At 37.2% G+C, this 19,291-nt stretch overlaps 1 protein-coding gene and 1 long non-coding RNA gene across 8 annotated transcripts; both read left to right on the top strand.

Moving 5' to 3' along the window:
* Positions 1-9,268: 9,268 nt before the first annotated feature.
* LOC125580450 lies at positions 9,269-11,153 on the top strand. Of its 7 annotated transcripts, XR_007318165.1 has the most exons (5): positions 9,357-9,671; positions 9,772-9,844; positions 9,953-10,024; positions 10,147-10,590; positions 10,678-11,153. XR_007318165.1 is itself a non-coding variant. In XM_048744899.1 (2 exons), exons 1-2 carry the CDS (start codon positions 10,295-10,297, stop codon positions 10,856-10,858), a joined length of 477 nt encoding a protein of 158 aa, XP_048600856.1. In that variant the 5' UTR covers positions 9,928-10,294; the 3' UTR covers positions 10,859-11,153. The 7 variants fall into 7 exon arrangements, 1 of the variants encoding a protein (XP_048600856.1); XR_007318163.1 differs by having other exon boundaries at positions 9,354-9,671; positions 9,953-10,590; XR_007318166.1 differs by lacking the exon at positions 9,772-9,844 and having other exon boundaries at positions 9,358-9,671.
* Positions 11,154-13,197: 2,044 nt separating this feature from the next.
* LOC125580449 lies at positions 13,198-18,151 on the top strand. The gene is made up of 2 exons (XR_007318160.1): positions 13,198-16,656; positions 16,751-18,151. It is a non-coding gene; the product is annotated as an uncharacterized LOC125580449 (long non-coding RNA).
* Positions 18,152-19,291: the final 1,140 nt, after the last annotated feature.

Below are 19,291 nucleotides of genomic sequence, written 5' to 3'. Positions count from 1 at the left end.
TCCTAAATTTTACATTCCAAAAACCCTATCCCACCCTTCAACTCTAAACCTAAGTCTAGATTAGTTAACCTTAGAGTTACAAGTGTTTTTTATTTTTCATTAAAAGTGAATGTAAAATTGGTTTATATAAACATGAAAAGTGGTACTATTAATGTTGTATTTTTGGGAATTTCCCTTAATAAAAATACTTTTTTTTAAAAAAAATGACAAAATAATAACTATACAAATTTAAATATTACAATAACACTAATAATCTCGTAATTTGCTTCGGGACCTCGAAAATTTCCAAAATATTGTCCAAATTTTGTTTATGTAATAGAAGATAGAGCATTACGAAAATTATTTTATGAGGTATTTTTTGGAGTTTAATAGTTAATTATATATTTTAATTTATAATTTTATATTTAAATGTAATATTTTATTAATTAATATTGCTGTAATCCCCTGTATATTAATTGAGAAACATTACAATTTTTTTGTAGCCATGTGTCATAACTAGGATGATTCTTAGAATCATTAGAAAAATATGTTGGTCATCTAATTATATAATAAGCTTTTTATTAAACTAACCATAAATTCATTATTAATGGTCTTTATTATTTTCTTAAATAAAAATTACGAAATTGCCTAATGTAGCCAAAGTATATATGACAATTAATGATTTTGAATAATAAATATTTGATAAAAATTAATACATCTTCAATTATATTTTTTTAATATTAAACTATTAAAATAAATTAAACAACCACATTAACCATATAATAAAAAAATTAGATTTTTCAGTATATGTTATATTTTGAATTTTTAAAAATTACTATAAATTACTAAAACTCTTACACTACAAGAAAACACAGTTTTAGCAAGGAAATTTAACGATGAAAACTAATCCTCATGAAATTACGTTGACTTAACGATGAAATTGCGGGGAAATAAAGTTTCCTCGTAACGGCCTTGTAAAATACCGAGTAATGCGTTTCCTCGTAAAATCGTCGTAAGTTGACGTGGTTTTTCCGAGAAAAATGTGTTTCGTCGCAAATTCGTCGTAAAATTAGCATGATTTTTACGAGGAAATAACTTACGAGGAAAGAACGAGAAATCCACCAACTTAACACGTTTTTTTTGCCACCAACCTAATATTTCGTCGTAAATTCGTAGCAAAATTCAACTACCAGATTCAAAAAATTTTCTATAAATATGGAGGTTTGAACATAATTTTAAGCACACTAACAAGAAAAAAAAAAACGTGAAAAAAATGTCGGGCTTGGGAAATATTTTCGAGTTGCGGAGGTGGATGTATATGCATAGAGATGCTAACGGGAGAGTGACGAAAGAATATCTTGCTGGGTTGGAGCGTTTTATGCATCAAGCAGATTCTACACCGCTCGCCCAAGAAAGCGGTAAAATATTCTGTCCTTGTAGAAAATGTAACAATTCAAAGTTGGCAAATCGTGAAAATGTTTGGAAGCATTTAGTAAATAGAGGTTTCACGCCAAATTATTATATCTGGTTTCAACATGGAGAAGGTTATAGTTATGATCAGAATGAAGCTAGTAGTAGTAATAGCAACTTTCAAGAAGAACCGGTTGATCATCAATTGCATAATGCACATAGTTACCATCAGGAGGATCAGGCAATGGTAGATTATGATAGGGTTCATGATATGGTAACTGATGCATTCGTAGCTCATGATGATGAAGATGAAGAACCTAACATAGATTCAAAAAAGTTTTATGAAATGTTAGATGCGGCAAATCAACCACTTTACAGTGGTTGTAGAGAAGGTCTCTCTAAATTGTCATTGGCTGCTAGAATGATGAATATTAAAACTGATCACAATCTACCTGAAAGTTGCATGAACGAATGGGCAGATTTATTTAAAGAGTATTTGCCGGAAGACAATGAGTCTGCTGATTCTTATTATGAGATTCAGAAACTGGTTTATAGTCTTGGGTTGCCTTCGGAGATGATAGATGTTTGCATCGACAACTGCATGATCTACTGGGGAGATGATGAGAAGTTGGAAGAATGTCGATTCTGCAAGAAACCACGATTCAAGCCGCAAGGAAGGGACGTAATAGGGTACCGTACCAAAGGATGTGGTACCTACCAATTACAGATAGATTGAAAAGATTGTACCAATCGGAGCAGACTGCTGGAAAGATGAGGTGGCATGCCGAGCATACTCAGACGGATGGTGAGATGACTCATCCATCAGATGCAAGAGCCTGGAAACATTTTAACAAAGTACATCCGAATTTCGCTAGCAATAGCCGGAATGTGTACCTCGGATTATGCACAGATGGATTTAGTCCATTTGGAATGTCAGGGAGACAATATTCATTGTGGCCAGTCTTTCTTACGCCATACAACCTGCCACCGGAGATGTGCATGCAACGGGAGTTTTTATTCTTGACCATATTAATACCCGGTCCGAAGCATCCAAAAAGGTCACTTGATGTTTTCCTACAACCACTGATAAAAGAGTTGAAGGATTTGTGGTCAACAGGGGTGAGGACGTATGACTGCTCAACGAAGAAGAATTTTACGATGCGAGCTATGCTTTTGTGGACCATAAGTGACTTTCCTGCCTATGGGATGTTGTCTGGATGGACTACACATGGGAGATTAGCTTGTCCATATTGTAATGGAACGACAGATGCATTTCAACTGAAGAATGGTAGAAAGACAAGTTGGTTCGATTGTCACCGTCGATTTCTTCCAGTTGGCCATCCGTACCGAAGAAACAAGAATTTGTTTAGGCACAAAAAGGTTGTGAGAGACACTCCTCCTCCATATCTAACTGGAGAACAAATTGAAGCGCAAATCGACTACTACGGAGCTAACGAAACAGTTCGCTGGGGTGGTAATTGGCATGTCCCTCGTAATATGCCTGATTCTTACGGTGTTCATCACAACTGGCACAAGAAGAGTATATTTTGGGAGTTACCATATTGGAAGGATCTTCTTCTGCGCCACAACCTTGATGTGATGCATATAGAGAAGAATTTCTTTGAGAACATCATGAATACAATATTGAATGTCCCAGGGAAGACAAAAGACAACATAAAATCGAGGTTGGACTTGCCGGATATTTGCTCAAGAAGTGAGTTACATATAAAAAGCAATGGCCAAGTTCCCGTTCCAATTTTTAGATTGTCTTCAGAAAAAAAGTCGGTTTTGTTCAATTGGGTGGCATCAGAAGTGAAGTTCCCTGATGGGTATGTTTCAAATCTTTCAAGATGTGTTGAAAAGGGTCAAAAGTTCTCCGGGATGAAGAGTCATGATTGTCATGTCTTTATGCAACGACTTCTGCCATTTGCATTTGCGGAGCTACTTCCAACAAACGTACATGAAGCACTTGCAGGTAGTTTACAATAGGACAATAATATTAAATTGGTTTAGTTTACAATAATAGTATTTGACTAACAATGTGTTTAATTGTTTTTGGAATAGGCATTGGAGAACATTCAGGAGAACATTCCTATCTTATTGTGCAACTTGGAGAAGATATTTCCTCCAGTTTTTTTTGACGTGATGGAGCATCTAGCTATCCACCTCCCATATGAGGCATTGCTTCGTGGACCGGTACATTACGGATGGATGTATCAGTACGAGCGAGCCATGAAATATTTGAAGGGAAAAGCAAAGAACCTCGCCAAAGTTGAAGGTTCTATAATTGCTGGAAGTTTGACAGAAGAAGTTTCTCACTTCACATCGTACTACTTTGCGTCAAAAGTACGTACCCGAAGAAGAGCTCCAAGAAGATATGATGATGGTGGCGTTGCGCCCACATATGCAGTTGTTGGTGTTCCAGAAATCTTTAGCCAGATTGGACGACTTGGTGGGAAATCAAAACAGGTTTGGTGGTCGAGTGAAGAAGACGCTCATAGTGCACACACCTATATTCTACTCAATTGCGAGGATCCATTGATGCGTTATTTTGAAAGGTAACTTAAATTGAGTATACATTATATAATTGAGAGAGATTAATTCATGTAAAATGTGATTTTACAGCATGTTTGTTTCACAAGTCGAAGAAACATTTCCTGGTATATCCACAAGTGACGTAGACAAAAGAAAAGATCAACACTTTGTTAAGTGGTTGAAGAATCAGGTATTAATCAAATACTTTTAAAATTTTCATACATGAATGATTTGTATTTCAACGTTCTTTTTATTTTTAAATAGGTTGATTATGACGACGATGCAGATTATCCTAAGTGGTTACACGAAGTAATTCAATCTCCACTTGTAAAGTCACCACATCACAGATGTATTTCACACGAGGCTATACTTTTCACACATATGAGTATGGTAAACAGCGGGCAACCAGTAACTATGGAATTTGTGTGAAAGGAGAAACAGATTTCTACGGAATCTTGACGGAGATTATTGAAGTCGAATTCCCAGGGATATTGAAGCTAAAATGCGTCCTCTTCAAGTGTGAATGGTTCGACCCCGTCGTCAATAGAGGTGTTCGGTTGAACAAATTCGGTGTTGTAGATGTCAACGGTGGCCGGAGGTACAACAAATTCGAGCCCTTCATCTTAGCTTCACAAGCAGACCAAGTTAGCTTCCTTCCATACCCTCGGATGAGAGAGTCGGGTATAAATTGGTTAGCCGTGATCAAAGTTACACCTCGAGGACGAATCATCATAGGAGAAGAACCACCATTGCAAGAAGAACAAATAAATGAAGTTCATGAACCTGAACAAGAAATTGATGACATCCTTCTCATTGATCCGCATAATCACGAGTATGAAGATCTTACCGAAGATCCCACGGAGGAAGCTGTTGAAGACGAGTTTCATGAAAATGATGATGTTTCAAGTGATGACGAGAATGTCGATGAATCCGATTAATGTATTTGATATTTGTATGAGTTTGATTTATTATATATAATTAAAGATAATGGGAGTTTATTTATAAATAAGATATCGACATTAATTATAAGTAAAGGAATTGTGTTTTTATAATTTTCGGTTTGGATTAGAATGAATTGCTTGAGGTTAAAGGATAGAAGTGTTTGATATATGAAGTAGAAGATAAAGAAGATGTGGTTTGGGGTTTGGCGTTTCGTTTTAGGGGTTTAGAGACAGTCGTCGTAATTTCCACGTTACATCACGGGAATTTTACGACGATTTATAATACATTACCTCGCATATTCCACGGTAACAGTAAACGTCGTAATAGCCTCGTTAACTTACGTGGAATAAGAGACGCTTTATAATTAAAAAAGCGGACCTCGCTTATTCCACGTAAGACCAAAACGTCGTAAGAGCCTCGTGAACTTACGTGGAATGAGCGAGGTTCGCTTTTTATTTTAATTTTCGTCGTTAATTCGTCGGTAAATATAAACCCTAAACTAAAATGAAACCCAAATCCCTAAACCCCAAATGTGCAAACCCTAAAAAAAATTATTTTCTATTTTATATAAACTTAAAAAAAAAAGAGAAAAAAGATATTGGAAACACATATGACGAGATACGTAAGATATTGGAAACACATATTAAACCTTTCATATTTGATACGTAAGATATTGTAAAATTGTTTTTCAACGTATTAAACCTTTCAAATTAAAAAAAAATATATATTGAAGTTAAAGGGTTAGAAATATATGAAGTATAAGATAAGAAATATAAGAAAGATAGGGTTTGAGGTTTGGAGATAAGAAAGATAGGGTTTGAGGTTTGGGGTTTAAGATTTTAGGGGTTAGCAAAAAAAGCCTCGCCATTTGCACGTAAAATCGATGATAAAAACAAAAATCGTCGCAAGAACGACGTAAAATAAAAGACGGGCCTCTGTATTTCCTCGCAAAAAAAACACGGACCTCTGTATTTCCTCGTTAATTTGCGTGGGCCTTGCGACGAAACGAAAGACGGGCCTCTGTCTTTCCTCGTTATTTTGCGATTAATCTTAGGCGAAACCGCAGGCCCTCTTCATTTCCTCTCTATTTCCTCTCTACAGCCTTTCTATTTCCTCTCACCATGGTAAGTCTCTCATTCCTCTCTAAGTAGTTTAGGGAATTTAGATTAGGTGGTTAGTTTAGGGAATTTAGTTTACGAAATTAGTTTAGAAAATTTAGGTTTCGTAATTTTATTAATTACGTAGTTAATACTGTTCATAATTTTTTTTTTTACTCTTGACTTTAATTTAGAAATTTAAATTTTGCAGACTATTCGCAAGCACCAGCGTACTGCTCACTACTCGCAGATGTTCGGTCCACCGGGTAGTCGGTTAGACCCGCCTTCACTTCCCGGTTCTTCTTCAGCTCCCGGTTCTTCGGGTCAGCAGGAGACCGTCCCCGAGACTCAATCTTCTCAGAGAGTCTCGCCTTCTTCTACGGCATCGCCATCAGTTCCTCATGTGCCTCCTCCGATAGCTCCTCATCCGATGCCAGCTCCTCATGTGCCTCCTCAGATGCCCGCCAATCAGGTTCATGCTGATTTGATGGTGCCACCGAGTTGTCCTTACTCTCAGTACACTGTTGAGGACATTCTCGGTTTGCCAGGCAGAGAAGGCTTACCGATCATAGACCCCGACCGACCTGACGGAACTCTCTGGTATGTATGTTACATTAATTTTTTTAAATTCATTTGTGACTTTAATAAATATTTAAAACTTTAAATTTGTTTTTTTTTTTTTCAGGTTTGGGGTTGATAACTGCCTTGCAACAGAAGTAACCGAGACGATTAAAGGTTACTTCTCCATGGCACATCCCAACTGGAAATCCACTCCGATCTACATCAGAAGGACGTGGTTCAAGATTTACGCTGTAAGTTTTTACAATTTATTCCTGATTTATATTTTTTTAAATTTTATTTTTCTAAACTAATTATTAATATTTTTTTTTTTTGCAGCAAAAATTTAATTGGTCCATGGGGGTCACTGAGAAGGTGCGGAAAGAGTTTATCGACAAGGCGAAGAAACGTTTGTTGGACACGGTCTCCAACTGGAAGGGTGACTGGATCGTGAAGGGCTATGAGCGGGGCAAACCCTCAACCATCACCACGGACGTGTGGGATGGCCTCATCCGTTATTGGAGGGATCCTGATGCCATGAGAGTCGCCCAGTCTTGCTCCGCCTCCCGTAACTCGGTAGATGAGCACGGCCACAGGGCGATGCAACATAGTACGGGCCAAAAGCCACACGCCCGCGTCCGTTTGGAAATGGTACGTAATTTAAATATTTAACTTTTTGATTTTTATATATATATATATATATATATATATATAATAAAAACTTTCTTAACTGTTTTTAGGCCAAGGAGTTGGGACGTTTACCGACTCTTATGGAACTTTTCGATCGGACCCACAAGAACAAGGCGGGCGGATTTGTAGATGAGAAGTCTGAGAAGATCTACAATGATGTGGCAGCTCGTATTGACGAGCGTGAGACCCAGCTGGCGCAGGAGTCCGCCGACGGATCACCCGTCGTCTTATCCACAATAGAAGTGGATAGAATTTACGAGGAGGTAAATTTTATATAAATTTTTTATTAATTCCATTTTACTTTAAAATTTAAATTTTAATATATATTTTATTGTTTTTTAAGGTCGCTCCTAGGAAAAAGGGACGTGTGTTGGGGATTGGTTCCGTCAACGATGTTCCGAGAGCGACTTCCTCTTATGGCCAGAGACGGGATGATGAAGTCTCTCAGCTGCGCGACGTGTTGGAGACGACACAACATCAGCTGACGTCGACACAAAACGAGTTGGCCTCGACAAAAACGTCGTTCACAGCTCGTATGAGTGGTCTCGAGAACTTCTTGGACGTCATAGCGGCCACAAATCCGGAATGGGAGGCCATGTTCAGGACCATGAAACAACAAAACCCATTCCAGGCGAGACATCCGTGCAAGTCAACGAGGCAGATCTCTCGAGAAGGAGCGAGGAATTCTACGACGCGGCAATGCAGCATTAGTTTTTTTTTTTGTTATTGTATTTTAAAATTCAAAACTTATTTATATATTATATAATTTCATTTTGATTCGGCCAAAAAAAATTTTCTATTCGATTTAATTTCAATTAAAATTTTATTAATAAATTAAATAAATATAATTTTTATTTTATTTTTATTTATAAATTCAGTAAATAGAAAACAAAGTAATTTCGTCGCTAATTCCCGATGTATTAACGAGGAAAATTAACGACAAAATCTCGAGGAACTATTAACGAGGATTTTACGTGGATTTTATTTTGTATACTTTACGATTCAATTACGACGAAATATTTTCGTGTTCTTTACGTTTTTATTACGACGAATATATTTAGAGGTTTTTGCGGGTCTTTTACGACGAATCCTTTTCGAGTTTATTACGAGGAAGCACAACGACCGCGTTACGTGGAAAGCCCACGTGGTCTTTACGAGGAAAACTTAATTCTTCTTTACGAGGAAAATATAACCTCGCTAATGGACGAGGAAATGGCGACGAATCTTCTCTTACGACAAACGTATAACGACGAAACGCCTTTTATCGCCATTTTCTCGTAACTCTTCTTTTACGAGGAAATAACGACGATTTTGGCCGTCGTTAAATTTGTGTTTTCTTGTAGTGTTAAAAGTCTCACATTCAAATTTTGTGATCCATGATTTAATTTTTTTTATGACAAAATACAAATGATTACAAAATCATATAAGTAAAAAGTCTAATTTAATTAATTATTTAGATTAAAGATATATATACATATATATATATATATATATTATATCGTTTTAAATTAAACTATATACCACATAGAATACATAAATATTTTAATTTTGAAATTTATTTCGAACAATTTTTTTTGATAAAAGCTCTGAACAAACATTGACAACTTGTTTTTTTTTTTAAATTATAAATTACTGAAAAAATTAATCCCACAATAGAAATTTTGTTATCACTAAATTAAACTTTTTGTTATGAAAGAAATAGATGATCAAAAAACAATATGAGTAGAAAACATATTTTAATAGACATTAATATTAAAAATATATTATATATGTTAATATCATTTAAAGTTAATTATATATCCTATCAAATAGAAAAAATAATTGTTTGGATTAATAAAATTGATTTATATGTTTGCACCATTTAATTATATATGTAATAGTTACTTATTTTTAATTGTTTAATATATATTTATTATTTCATAATATGTAAAAAAAATATAATACATACAATAATTTATATATATAAAGTTCATCTCGTGCAAGGCGCGGATCTTATTCTAGTATCTATTATCCATCTATCTATATATATAAATTTTCCTTCACTCATGGGCTATCTACATGGATTCCATGTCACTAAGTCAGGCTCTGCGAAGCTGACATGTGTCACGGGCGTTGAACTCAGCGCTTCATTAATTCTGGTGCGGGCTTCAGTTTTCATTTGTTGTAATCGTGGGCCGAATGTCGTTGTGTGGCCGTGAAGATAGAGTTCTTCCTTAACCCTAATACCGAAGAGACGATGAATTGACATCTTCTGATATCTATCTCCGGCTGGCTAGCAGCCATTGTTTTCCGGAAGTTCGAGCAATGGGTTCCTCTGTGATTACTTCATTGTCGCTGAGCTTCAAACAAGTTCCTCCAACAGCTGTTCCTACTTTTCTCGACTATGTTCTAAGCTCCACAGGCGTGTCTCCCTCCACCCTTTTCGAATCCCTCATCAAAGAGTTGTCTTTTCGTGCGGAGGTAATGATCTTTCTTCAATGTAGTTTCCTGTCCATGATTGGTTTTATTGAAAAGACTTCCATGTATTTTTTTGTAATAAAACACCATTAATGGCGACAAGAAATTCCCTTCTGATGATTGCAACCACATTGCTTCGTTGGTGGCTGGTCTTTGTCATCTACTAAAGAGTTTTGGTTAGTTTGAAATTTTGAATTTTTGTTAGAGATTTCAAGAATTAACTAATTGAGGTTTTTGTGGTTGAGACAAGTTTTGGTACTGAAGATAATCATAATGCCTTGCAGTTGTTTGTGTGGAGAGTGTTTGTTCCACTGATGAAGATGGTTCGTGCTTATGACTTGGATATGCTTAATAAGGTGAATCTTCCTCCTCCTGCTGTCTATTGATTAAAGCCCACAAAGTCACATATCCTTGGGCTTATTTGATCATCTTTCTCCTCCTGCTGTCTATTTAATCGTTCTTTGATGTTGTGATGAAGACAAGTGCATTGGTTGTATTGGAAGTGAGTTTGGTACCTTTTTTTACTGAGATCAGTTGGGGTATCGATAAGAATGCTTCAACACAAAGAATCAGATTTCATTAAATGAGTAGAGCTGTTGCTTCGTGACTCTTTGAGTACAAATAATATGTATGAAAACTACATTGCATCTTTTTCTGAGTCATTTCCGATTCCACTGTCGTGCCATCTCCTGAATCTGTTACTGAGCGCTGCTTTTCAAAGTCACCAAGCAGCTCGAAAGGTTGATAATTTCGCAGCTGGTATGCTTTGCGATTTGTGTAATACCACTGAGAGGCTTTTGTCACAAAGTGTCGTGCATCGTTCATGTGCTGTTAGTTTCCTTCTCCCTGCTATTTTCAAGGCATTCTCTTCTCAGTCTTCTCTGAAGATCTCACTTCAAGGGAATGTGTACGTACTTTCAAGGTAAGGTCAATGAAACCAAAAAGTTACGCATTTAGGTTGGCTAGTTTTCTTTTAGCTTGTTTTGATTTTTAAAGTTATAAATTCCAGGAATGGCTTCAAAAAAAGAATATGGGAATGCTCCAAGAAGCTGTCCTCGGTTGGATCAATAGAGGCCTTTCTTCTGGCTCTTGGATGGACGGAACAGAAAGTTATGTCTCAGAAAAAGACCCTGTCGAATTTGACTTTAGGTCCGAACACGAGTTTTGGGAAGAAATCAAGAAAGACTTGATATGGCAAAAGTACCTGTTATTCTTACAGATTCTCTCACTTTCTACAATATGATCATCCATGAGTGTAAAGAACCTATCCTTTCAGGTTTTTGATGAGAGCTTAGTAAGGAAGCAGTCATTGCACATACTGAAATCAGTTTTATCCATAAGTGAAGTGAGTAAGACGATTTTTGAGAAGAATTGTATGGCTCTGTTGAATCTGCTTTGTTAGGATATTGTTTTGTCTCCCACTGATTCTATTGTTAGATTCTTTTTCTGAATATAAATAATATACAAAAACTAGGGCTGATGAAATTAATTTCTCTGAAGCAATTCCTTACTAACTTCACAATGAACTAGACAAGTAAATTAAAAAGACACGAAGGATCAGTTTTTTTTTTCATTAAACGGTTGTTCTATTACTCAAGTTTAAGGTGGTCTGGGGAACCAGACTGGAACAGAATAACAAATGTAATATAATTCCCTATGGAAGGATCTCGCTATCTTAGCTAATGAATTAGACGATACATTTTCTGAAAGAGGAACAAAAACAATCGAGAACTCCGTGTATATGTTTTTCAACTTCATAAACTCCTCCAGATCAGTACATAAGTTTGGCCATGCTCCGGGGTCTTTGATCATCGAGATTAAGTCCTTGCAGTCGGTCCCAAAGGATTGACATGTCGATACCTCGAGCATACATTCCATTGCCCAGGATAAAGCTTCCAGTTCTGAATGCAATGGTGAGATTCTTCGGCGTTAATTCCTTGCGCCCAATAGTTGCATCACTCCTCTAGAGTTTATCCATGTCCATCCATAGCCACTAAAAATTGTGTCATGTGTCCATGATCCATCTATCATGCATATCTCTGATATTGGAGCTCTTTCTGGATTTTGTGCTTCCACCACTTCCTCTGGTCTTTGATTTGCTTCAAACCAAGCGTGGCATTCTGATTCAGTGTGTCTAATAGTTTCCAAAGGGTCCATGTCTATCCCTCTAAAGAGTTTATTGTTCCTCGCTTTCCAGATATACCATATGATCCAAGGATATGGGTCATTGTCCAATTTTGGATCTTCAATATCATTCTTTCGCCAGAAGAGGTAATCTATATATGTGAAATGGCTTCCACTTGGAAATAGTGTTGGCCGTGTTGGGGTTCCCGCGTGTGCCCAAGTCTGTATAGCTGGAGGGCATTCAAATATGGCATGATTTATAGTTTCATAATCTGCACCATAACGAGGACAATGGTTGGCGCATCACATATGACGATGATTCAGATTACTTGTTACTGCTAACTGGCCAGATAATATCTGCCGAATGAGATGTCTGATTTTCGGAGGAGCTTTTATTTTCCAAGCAAAGGCCTGGAGCTTTGTAATACTAGGTTCATGCGCCTCCAATGTTTCCTCCTTAAGCAAGTTAGTTGCCACCCACTAACTTGACTTGACAGTGTACATCCCATTCTTCGTATAGCTCCAACAATATCCATCCTGATGATAATCTTGGCTTATGGCCAGTGATTGAATCAATGGGATGTCATCCTGATGGACATAGTTTTCCAGCATCTCAGTATTCCATCTCTCTGGGTTTCCAATCATCAGATCACTTACTGGCATCATAGGATGAAGTACCAGTGCAACTGGTCTAGCTGGTATCATTGGGACCCAAAAATCTTCCCAAATCCTAATCTTATTGCCAGAGTGTACCTTTTGTCTAATTTCCATTCTTATTAATGGTTTTGCATTCAACTCCTCCACCCATAGGAGGGGTTGTTCACCTAGTTTAGTCGCAACGGCGAGCTACATCGGAAATATCGTCCTATTCCTCCTTCATCTCCTGATTTGTAGAGTGTTTCCCACTTTACCCCGTGAATTCCTCTTTTAGGAAGGTTTGATCTCCACCAGAACTGTGCAATGACACTAGCTAAATTCTCACAAGTCTCTAAAGGTAGAAGGAGGGTTGACATTACATACGTGGGTAGATCCATCAGTATAGACTTTATGAGTACTTCCTCTCCTCCCCTTGATAAACATCTTCCTATCCAGTCATTAACACGGCTTTGTAGTCGTTCCTTCAGAAAGGCAAAGAGCTTTATCTTTGAACCGCTAATATCTTCAGGGATACCAAGATAGGAACCCATCCCTCCCTCATTTGCAATTCCAATTGAAGTTTTTAAAGTTTCCTTGACATGTCTGGGTATTCTCTTACCAAAGAGTAAGGATGATTTTTCAAAATTAATGCATTTTCCAGAAGCTTTTCCATAGGTCCCAAGTGCTTTCATAATTTCATCGCATTCACGTGGCTCCGCTTTACAGAAGAACAAGCTATCATCAGCAAAGAGAAGGTGGGATACCGGAGGGCTAGCGCGTGATATGCGCATCCCCGTTATCTTTCCTTGATTCTCAGCATGGTTTAGAAGGCTAATAAGTGCTTTCGTGCATAAGATGAATATGAAAGGAGACAAAGGATCTCCCTGTCGCAGACCCCGTTTGGGGGTTATATTTCCTCTTGGGTGGCCATTGAATAAGACATGTGATGTGATTCTGGATAACACAAAGGAATGGAATCATGAACCTGGAGAGCTTGTAGCTGACGATGCAACAAGAAGAATTCATTGTTCGAGATGGAAGCACTATCATCTTTATACCTCAACCACCATCCAAGACATTCTAAGTTCAAACTGATCAACAACTAAGCAAGTAGATTGAGTGTGCTCTTTTCCTAACCTTTGGTTTTGTTCCATTGGGTTTTCCAAAGGAAGGTTTTTAACAAGGCCACAAGTTACTTCAAATCACTTGGTTGTTGATCTTGGTCCAAGAATATCATTATCTATCTTATGTTATTTTTATTTCTAAGTTTATGTTATGTTTTTCTTCATTTTCGAAAACTCTAGTCTTTGGTCTTTGTTGTATTTTTGAGAGGACCCTGTCTTTACTCCTCTTGCATTTTCGAAAGCTTGTCCATGTACAAGTCTCTCCCTTTATAAACCTGGTCGAAATCTAATAAGAGGACTCCAATTTTTTTATCAAAACCTTTGTTTTCTCTTTTCTTCTTGCTTGTCGAGTTGATTGAGTATTGGTGTGTAATATCCAACTTCTGGTGTGTAATATCCAGAGACTAAGGGCTCTAGTTTGGTGTGTCATATCCGATATATTGCCTAGGAGTATCAAGAAGCCTTTCCGCAGCCTCTTTTGTCACCATTCGATCCACATGCCTTGAGAAACTTGAGTCTTTTGATTCGTTTCTGCAAGGATTATCCTATCTGTTCTAGAGCATAATCCTAGGATCTCAGTAAGTGGTATCAGAGTAACTCTGGAAGGGAAGTGTTTGATTTCTATCTGTTTTGGATTTGATCTCTTCATATTCTGTTGTGATTTTGATCAATCTGTGTTTCTTGTGTAGAAATCTATCGAAATAGGTTTCATTGATCTTGATTCTAAAACTAGACTGTTCGGAGTCTTTGTGAGAAAGTTACTGATTTGTTTTAATCTGAACCTGTTTGGTGTTTGTAGAAGACGATCTGTGTGTTTGACGTTGAGACCTGATAGTACTAAATACTTTGATCACGTTTTGGGTTTCAGACTGTTCACATCCTTGATCAGAAAGCCATTGATTTGTTTGCTTGATCTGTTTCTGATTTTGTTAAATTGAATCGATTTGTTTCTGTTGTTGTGAATCTGTTCTATTCAGATTTTTTTTTAAGAAATCCAAGATTGAAACTGAACCTGATTTCGTGATCTCTCTCTGTTCTGTTTTGAAATCAAACTGATCTGTTTCTGCTTTGTTAAGATTGATAGATTAGTGTTTTTTTGTTTCTGATTATCAGCCTGTTCCTGATTATCAATCTGTTTTGTTTCTGGTTTAAGTTTGATTTTCGTTTTGAATCTGTTTTATTTGTTGTTCACTTGTTTCTGGATTCGAAAATCAATTATCAAACTATCTTGTTCAATTGTTTGTGTTCTGTTTTGTTGTCTACTTGTTGCTGAATTCGAAAATCAACCAAACTGTTGTTTATTGCAATTCTGAGTATTATGTTTATGTTTGCAAGTTGATTAATTGTTTTTCTCTAAGAAACTTTTACTGGTTGTGTTCTTCTTGTGTCTCAGGAGCCATGGAAAGAGATCAAGAAGGAAGAATCAACACTGCTAGGACTGCTTCTTTGCAGAAGATAATGAAATTCAGAATGGAAAGTCAGCAGAAACATGATGAACTTATGCAGAAAAGGATGAGGCAGAGATCATCAATGAAAAAATCAAAATCTTGAGCCTAAACCACCGGATTATTTTCAATACAGATCAAGCAAGCATAAGAGGATTAAAAAAGAAGAGGCAGATCGTGGAGAGCAACATATCAAGCCATTAGCCAACACATGGAGCAGACCACATCAATCTTCTCTCATTCCTAAATCAAATTTTCTTTATTCTGATTATACACCAGTTACTGATGTTCAACTCTATGCTTTTTCAGGAAAAGCGACTATCTAGAGTAGGAAAGAACCATGGACAAGTGGCTCTGTTACAACAGAATCCTAAAGAAGGAAAGATTAGATTTTGCAATTTCTCGACTCACAAGAAGAGCTTATAAGTGGTGGTTGCAAGAAGAAGATGATCGCAAATTCTACAAGGAACCAGCTATCACCACTTTGGAAAATCTGAAGTTGCTACTAAGGAGTAAGTATGCATCCAAAGGCCACACTTTTCTGAAATCTCCAATGAAGGAAGCCACATCTAGTGAGACAGTAACCTGTTACAGAAAAGAGAAAACAGTCTCTAAACCATCTATGGATGATCAACGATTCTGTTTCAGTAAAGAAGAAAGGGAGGAGTTGTTACAAGTAATTAAAAATGTGAAGAAACAACTCAAGAAGACCAGTGCAACAAATCCTTCCTTAGAAACACAGAACCAAGAGCCATTCAATGCTGTCTCAGAACTCAAAGTTGCAGAGCCGGAATCAGCAGCACAGATTCAAGAGGATCAAACCGAGATTCCAACAATCACCATTCAGAAAGATTATCAACCAATCATGGACGACTTGGTTCTTTTCAGACAGGACATGGTAGAAGAAGAGATGCCCAGTGAACCACATACAGATCATGGAATGAATCAGCTGTGTCTTTGATCCAAATGATTTCCAAAAGACATTCTTGGATACATTTCTGATCAATCCTTTTGTTTGGAACAAGACCAGAGCAGTGGAGCTTTCAAGACACGAATTTGTCTTGAAGCATGTTGTATTTGATCCTGGAGGAGATCTGTGTCATCTTAGGAACAAGATCAAACTGATTGAGAAGAAATCAGCTGCAACAACAAATGATTTTGTTGATTTCTCATCTTCTGAAGATAAGGTGCTGCACGTCTCAACTCAGCAAGAGTTTCACTACGAAACCAATTGGAGATTGTTACCACTCAGTCCTTGATCCAACAAACCACGCAGTGAATGGCGACCTGATCCTCAAAATATTTCCGATTTCGCAAAACATATCAGTTTGGATCAATTCCGAGAGATGCTTATATCTGATTGGGCTGGAGTGGAAACCTGGAGCAAATGTCAGCATACTTATATTCCTTGGAGAAGACTCTGCCCGTGCTAAATTCATTTCAGGTCATAAGGAGTTGGAAGATGATCAAAACACCTTGATTCTCAACCATGTCAAGATATGGAAGCCACCAGTTTTGCAACAACTTCAGTACCATTGCAGAGATTATCAAACAAGGAGTGGCGATGGAGAATTCACTAGAGAAAATGGTGAAATGATTACTGGAGGAAGAGAAGAACTCATGTTTTCTTCTCAAGTCAAGGAGAAACCACCAGATAAAGTTAGTCTACAGCAAACTCCAAAGCAACCAATCCGAGGTATCTTTCTAAACTCAAAGAAAAACATGAAACCTGATTTGCTTGCTATTGGTACAGGTCAAACTGTTTTGAGGTCTACACTTTTTGAAAAGAGGGGCTATAATGATCAGAGTATCAATGATGAGTCCTTGGCTAAGTTGGAGATGCAACAATCAAATCCTGGAAACTGTCTAGCCACCAGCGTTGACATAGGAGCAGTGCGAGGATCATATCTCAACAACCAAAGGGAATTAACCAACAAACTCGACTGCAATGGAAACTTCACTCATCAGGGTCTCACTTCGAATTGGAATCATGTACAAAGCTTCTCAGGTGAAAGAGTTATGGATTCTACAAGTCGGGTGATCATGTGTTTTCTTCGCTTGAATCTTTCTGAGTTTAAAACATCTCAATCCTATCAATGGCGACCAGGTGAATATGCTAAAGTAAGTGATCATGTTTTCAAGAGTTCTTTTATTATTGATTACACAGATATGATGCACTTGTTTTTTGTCAAAAGAGCCTTATGCAGATTATGATGAAGCTTTGAAGCATTCAAGAAGAAACTACAAGCGTGAGGCAGACAAGAGATTCAAACCACCTGACTTGGACCAGGATAAGCACCAAGACGCCCTGTCTTTAGTATCATGAAAGAAGCACCTCCAGATGCAACATACAAGCCAAAAACGAGCAAAAACAAATTTGGCATAAGACTCTTACTCTATGATGATTTCGGTTATGCTAACTTGTTTTCTTTCAAAGTATGTGAATCAGGTTTGAGGAATGCATCATGAGTAAAGAGAGCCAAATGGATCAGTCCTTTCTGCATAACAGAACCAGTCAGAGATAATGCCTATCAAAGAGGCTTGCAAGGTAAGTGTAATCTGATTTTAAACTATAATGTTACTGACTTGGTCCCCTCTATTGCAGATAAAACAGATTTGAGGACAAATCCTTTTCAAGAGGGAGGGAATGATGTGATTCTGGATAGCACAAAGGAATGGAATCATGAACCTGATCATGGAGAGCTTGTAGCTGAGGATGCAACAAGAAGAATTCATTGTTCGATATGGAAGCACTATCATCTTTATACCTCAACCACCATCCAAGACATTCCAAGATCAAGCTGATCAACAACTAAGCAAAAGTAGCTTGTGTGTGCTCTTTTTCCAACCTTTGGTTTTGACCCACTGGGTTTTCCAAATGAAGGGTTTTAACAAGACCACAAGTTACTTCACATCACTTGGTTGTTGATCTTGGTCCAAGAATATCATTATCTATCTTATGTTATTTTTATTTCTAAGTTTGTGCAATGTTTTTCTTCATTTTCGAAAATTTTAGTCTTTGGTCTTTGTTGTATTTTTGAGAGGAGCATGTCTTTACTCCTCTTGCATTTTTGAGAGCTTGTGCATGTACAAGTCTCTCCCTTTATAAACCTGGTCGAAATCAAATAAGAGGAATCCAATCTTTTTATCAAAACTTTTGTTTTCTCTTTTCTTCTTGCTTGTTGAGTTGATTGAGTGTTGGTGTGTAGTATCCAGAGACTAAGGGCTCTAGTTTGGTGTGTCATATCCAATCTATTGCCTAGGAGTATCAAGGAGCCTTTCCGCAGCCTCTTGTGTCACCTTTCGATACACATGCCTTGAGAAACTCAAGCCTTTTGATTCATTTCTGCAAGGATCATCCTATCTGTTCCAGAGCAACATCCTAGGATCTCATTAACATGGTATTTCACCGATGATACACATCGCATTATTCATTCAATCCAGAACCCCATCTTCTTCATGACCACACTGATAAATTCCCACTCTAACCTATCATAAGCTTTACTCATGACAGTCTTTATAGCCATTCGCTTTTTTCTTCCTCCAAAGGCCGAGCGCAGAGCATGGAACATTTCATGTACTATCAAAACATTATCTGTTTTCTGTTTTCCAGCAACAAAAGCTGCCTGGGTTTCAGAAATTTGAACCGGTAACAATTTCTTCAATCTTTGGCATAGGACCTTAGATATTATTTTGTAACTAACATTACAGAGGCTAATGGGCTGAAATTGTGACATCTTGTTTGGTTTCTCCTTCTTTGGTATTAGGAAAATGTTAGCATCATTGAGCCCATTGGACATTGTTCTATCAAAAAGGAACTAATTAACCATACGAGTTAAGTCTTCTTTCACAATGTCTCAGAACTTCTAGTAGAATAAGGTAGTGAAGCCATCAGGACCCGGCGCCTTTTCTGAACACGAATGATCAGTTTAGCTTCTATAGATAATGGGATTTGATGTATTTGATAATTCAATCAATGAATGGAGTTAGAGCTTTTTTAAAAAAATTGTTTCTTTGATTACATATCTTTTGGCGATTTTTGACTCGTTCAAACTAATGTGTTATATATGCAGATAATTGTTCTGATGGATCAAGATTTCTTGCAGGGAAATTGAGAAATTAAAATTATCTAAGATGTCAAGCAAAGAAGGCGTCGTTGAAGTTGGCGAAGATGTGAGAAGTGCTTGCTTCTCATATACTCAACTTCGGTAGAAAACTCTTGTGATTCTTTTATAACGACCGATGATTTGTTTGAAACCATATGTTTTTGAATCCTCGGGTGTTCATTTTAGAG

Source organism: Brassica napus, chromosome C1 (assembly GCF_020379485.1).
Source record: "Brassica napus cultivar Da-Ae chromosome C1, Da-Ae, whole genome shotgun sequence".
In the NCBI taxonomy this organism is placed as follows: domain Eukaryota; kingdom Viridiplantae; phylum Streptophyta; class Magnoliopsida; order Brassicales; family Brassicaceae; genus Brassica; species Brassica napus.
The sequence above is the reverse complement of the archived record's forward strand: the minus strand, read 5'-3'. Positions and strand labels throughout refer to the sequence as shown.

Coding starts and splice junctions, on each gene's coding strand:
- LOC125580450 (XM_048744899.1), top strand. CDS start 10,295: ATGTATGAAAACTACATTGCATCTTTTTCTGAGTCATTTCCGATTCCA. Junction 10,591..10,677: donor AATGTGTACGTACTTTCAAG/GTAAGGTCAATG, acceptor TATAAATTCCAG/GAATGGCTTCAAAAAAAGAA.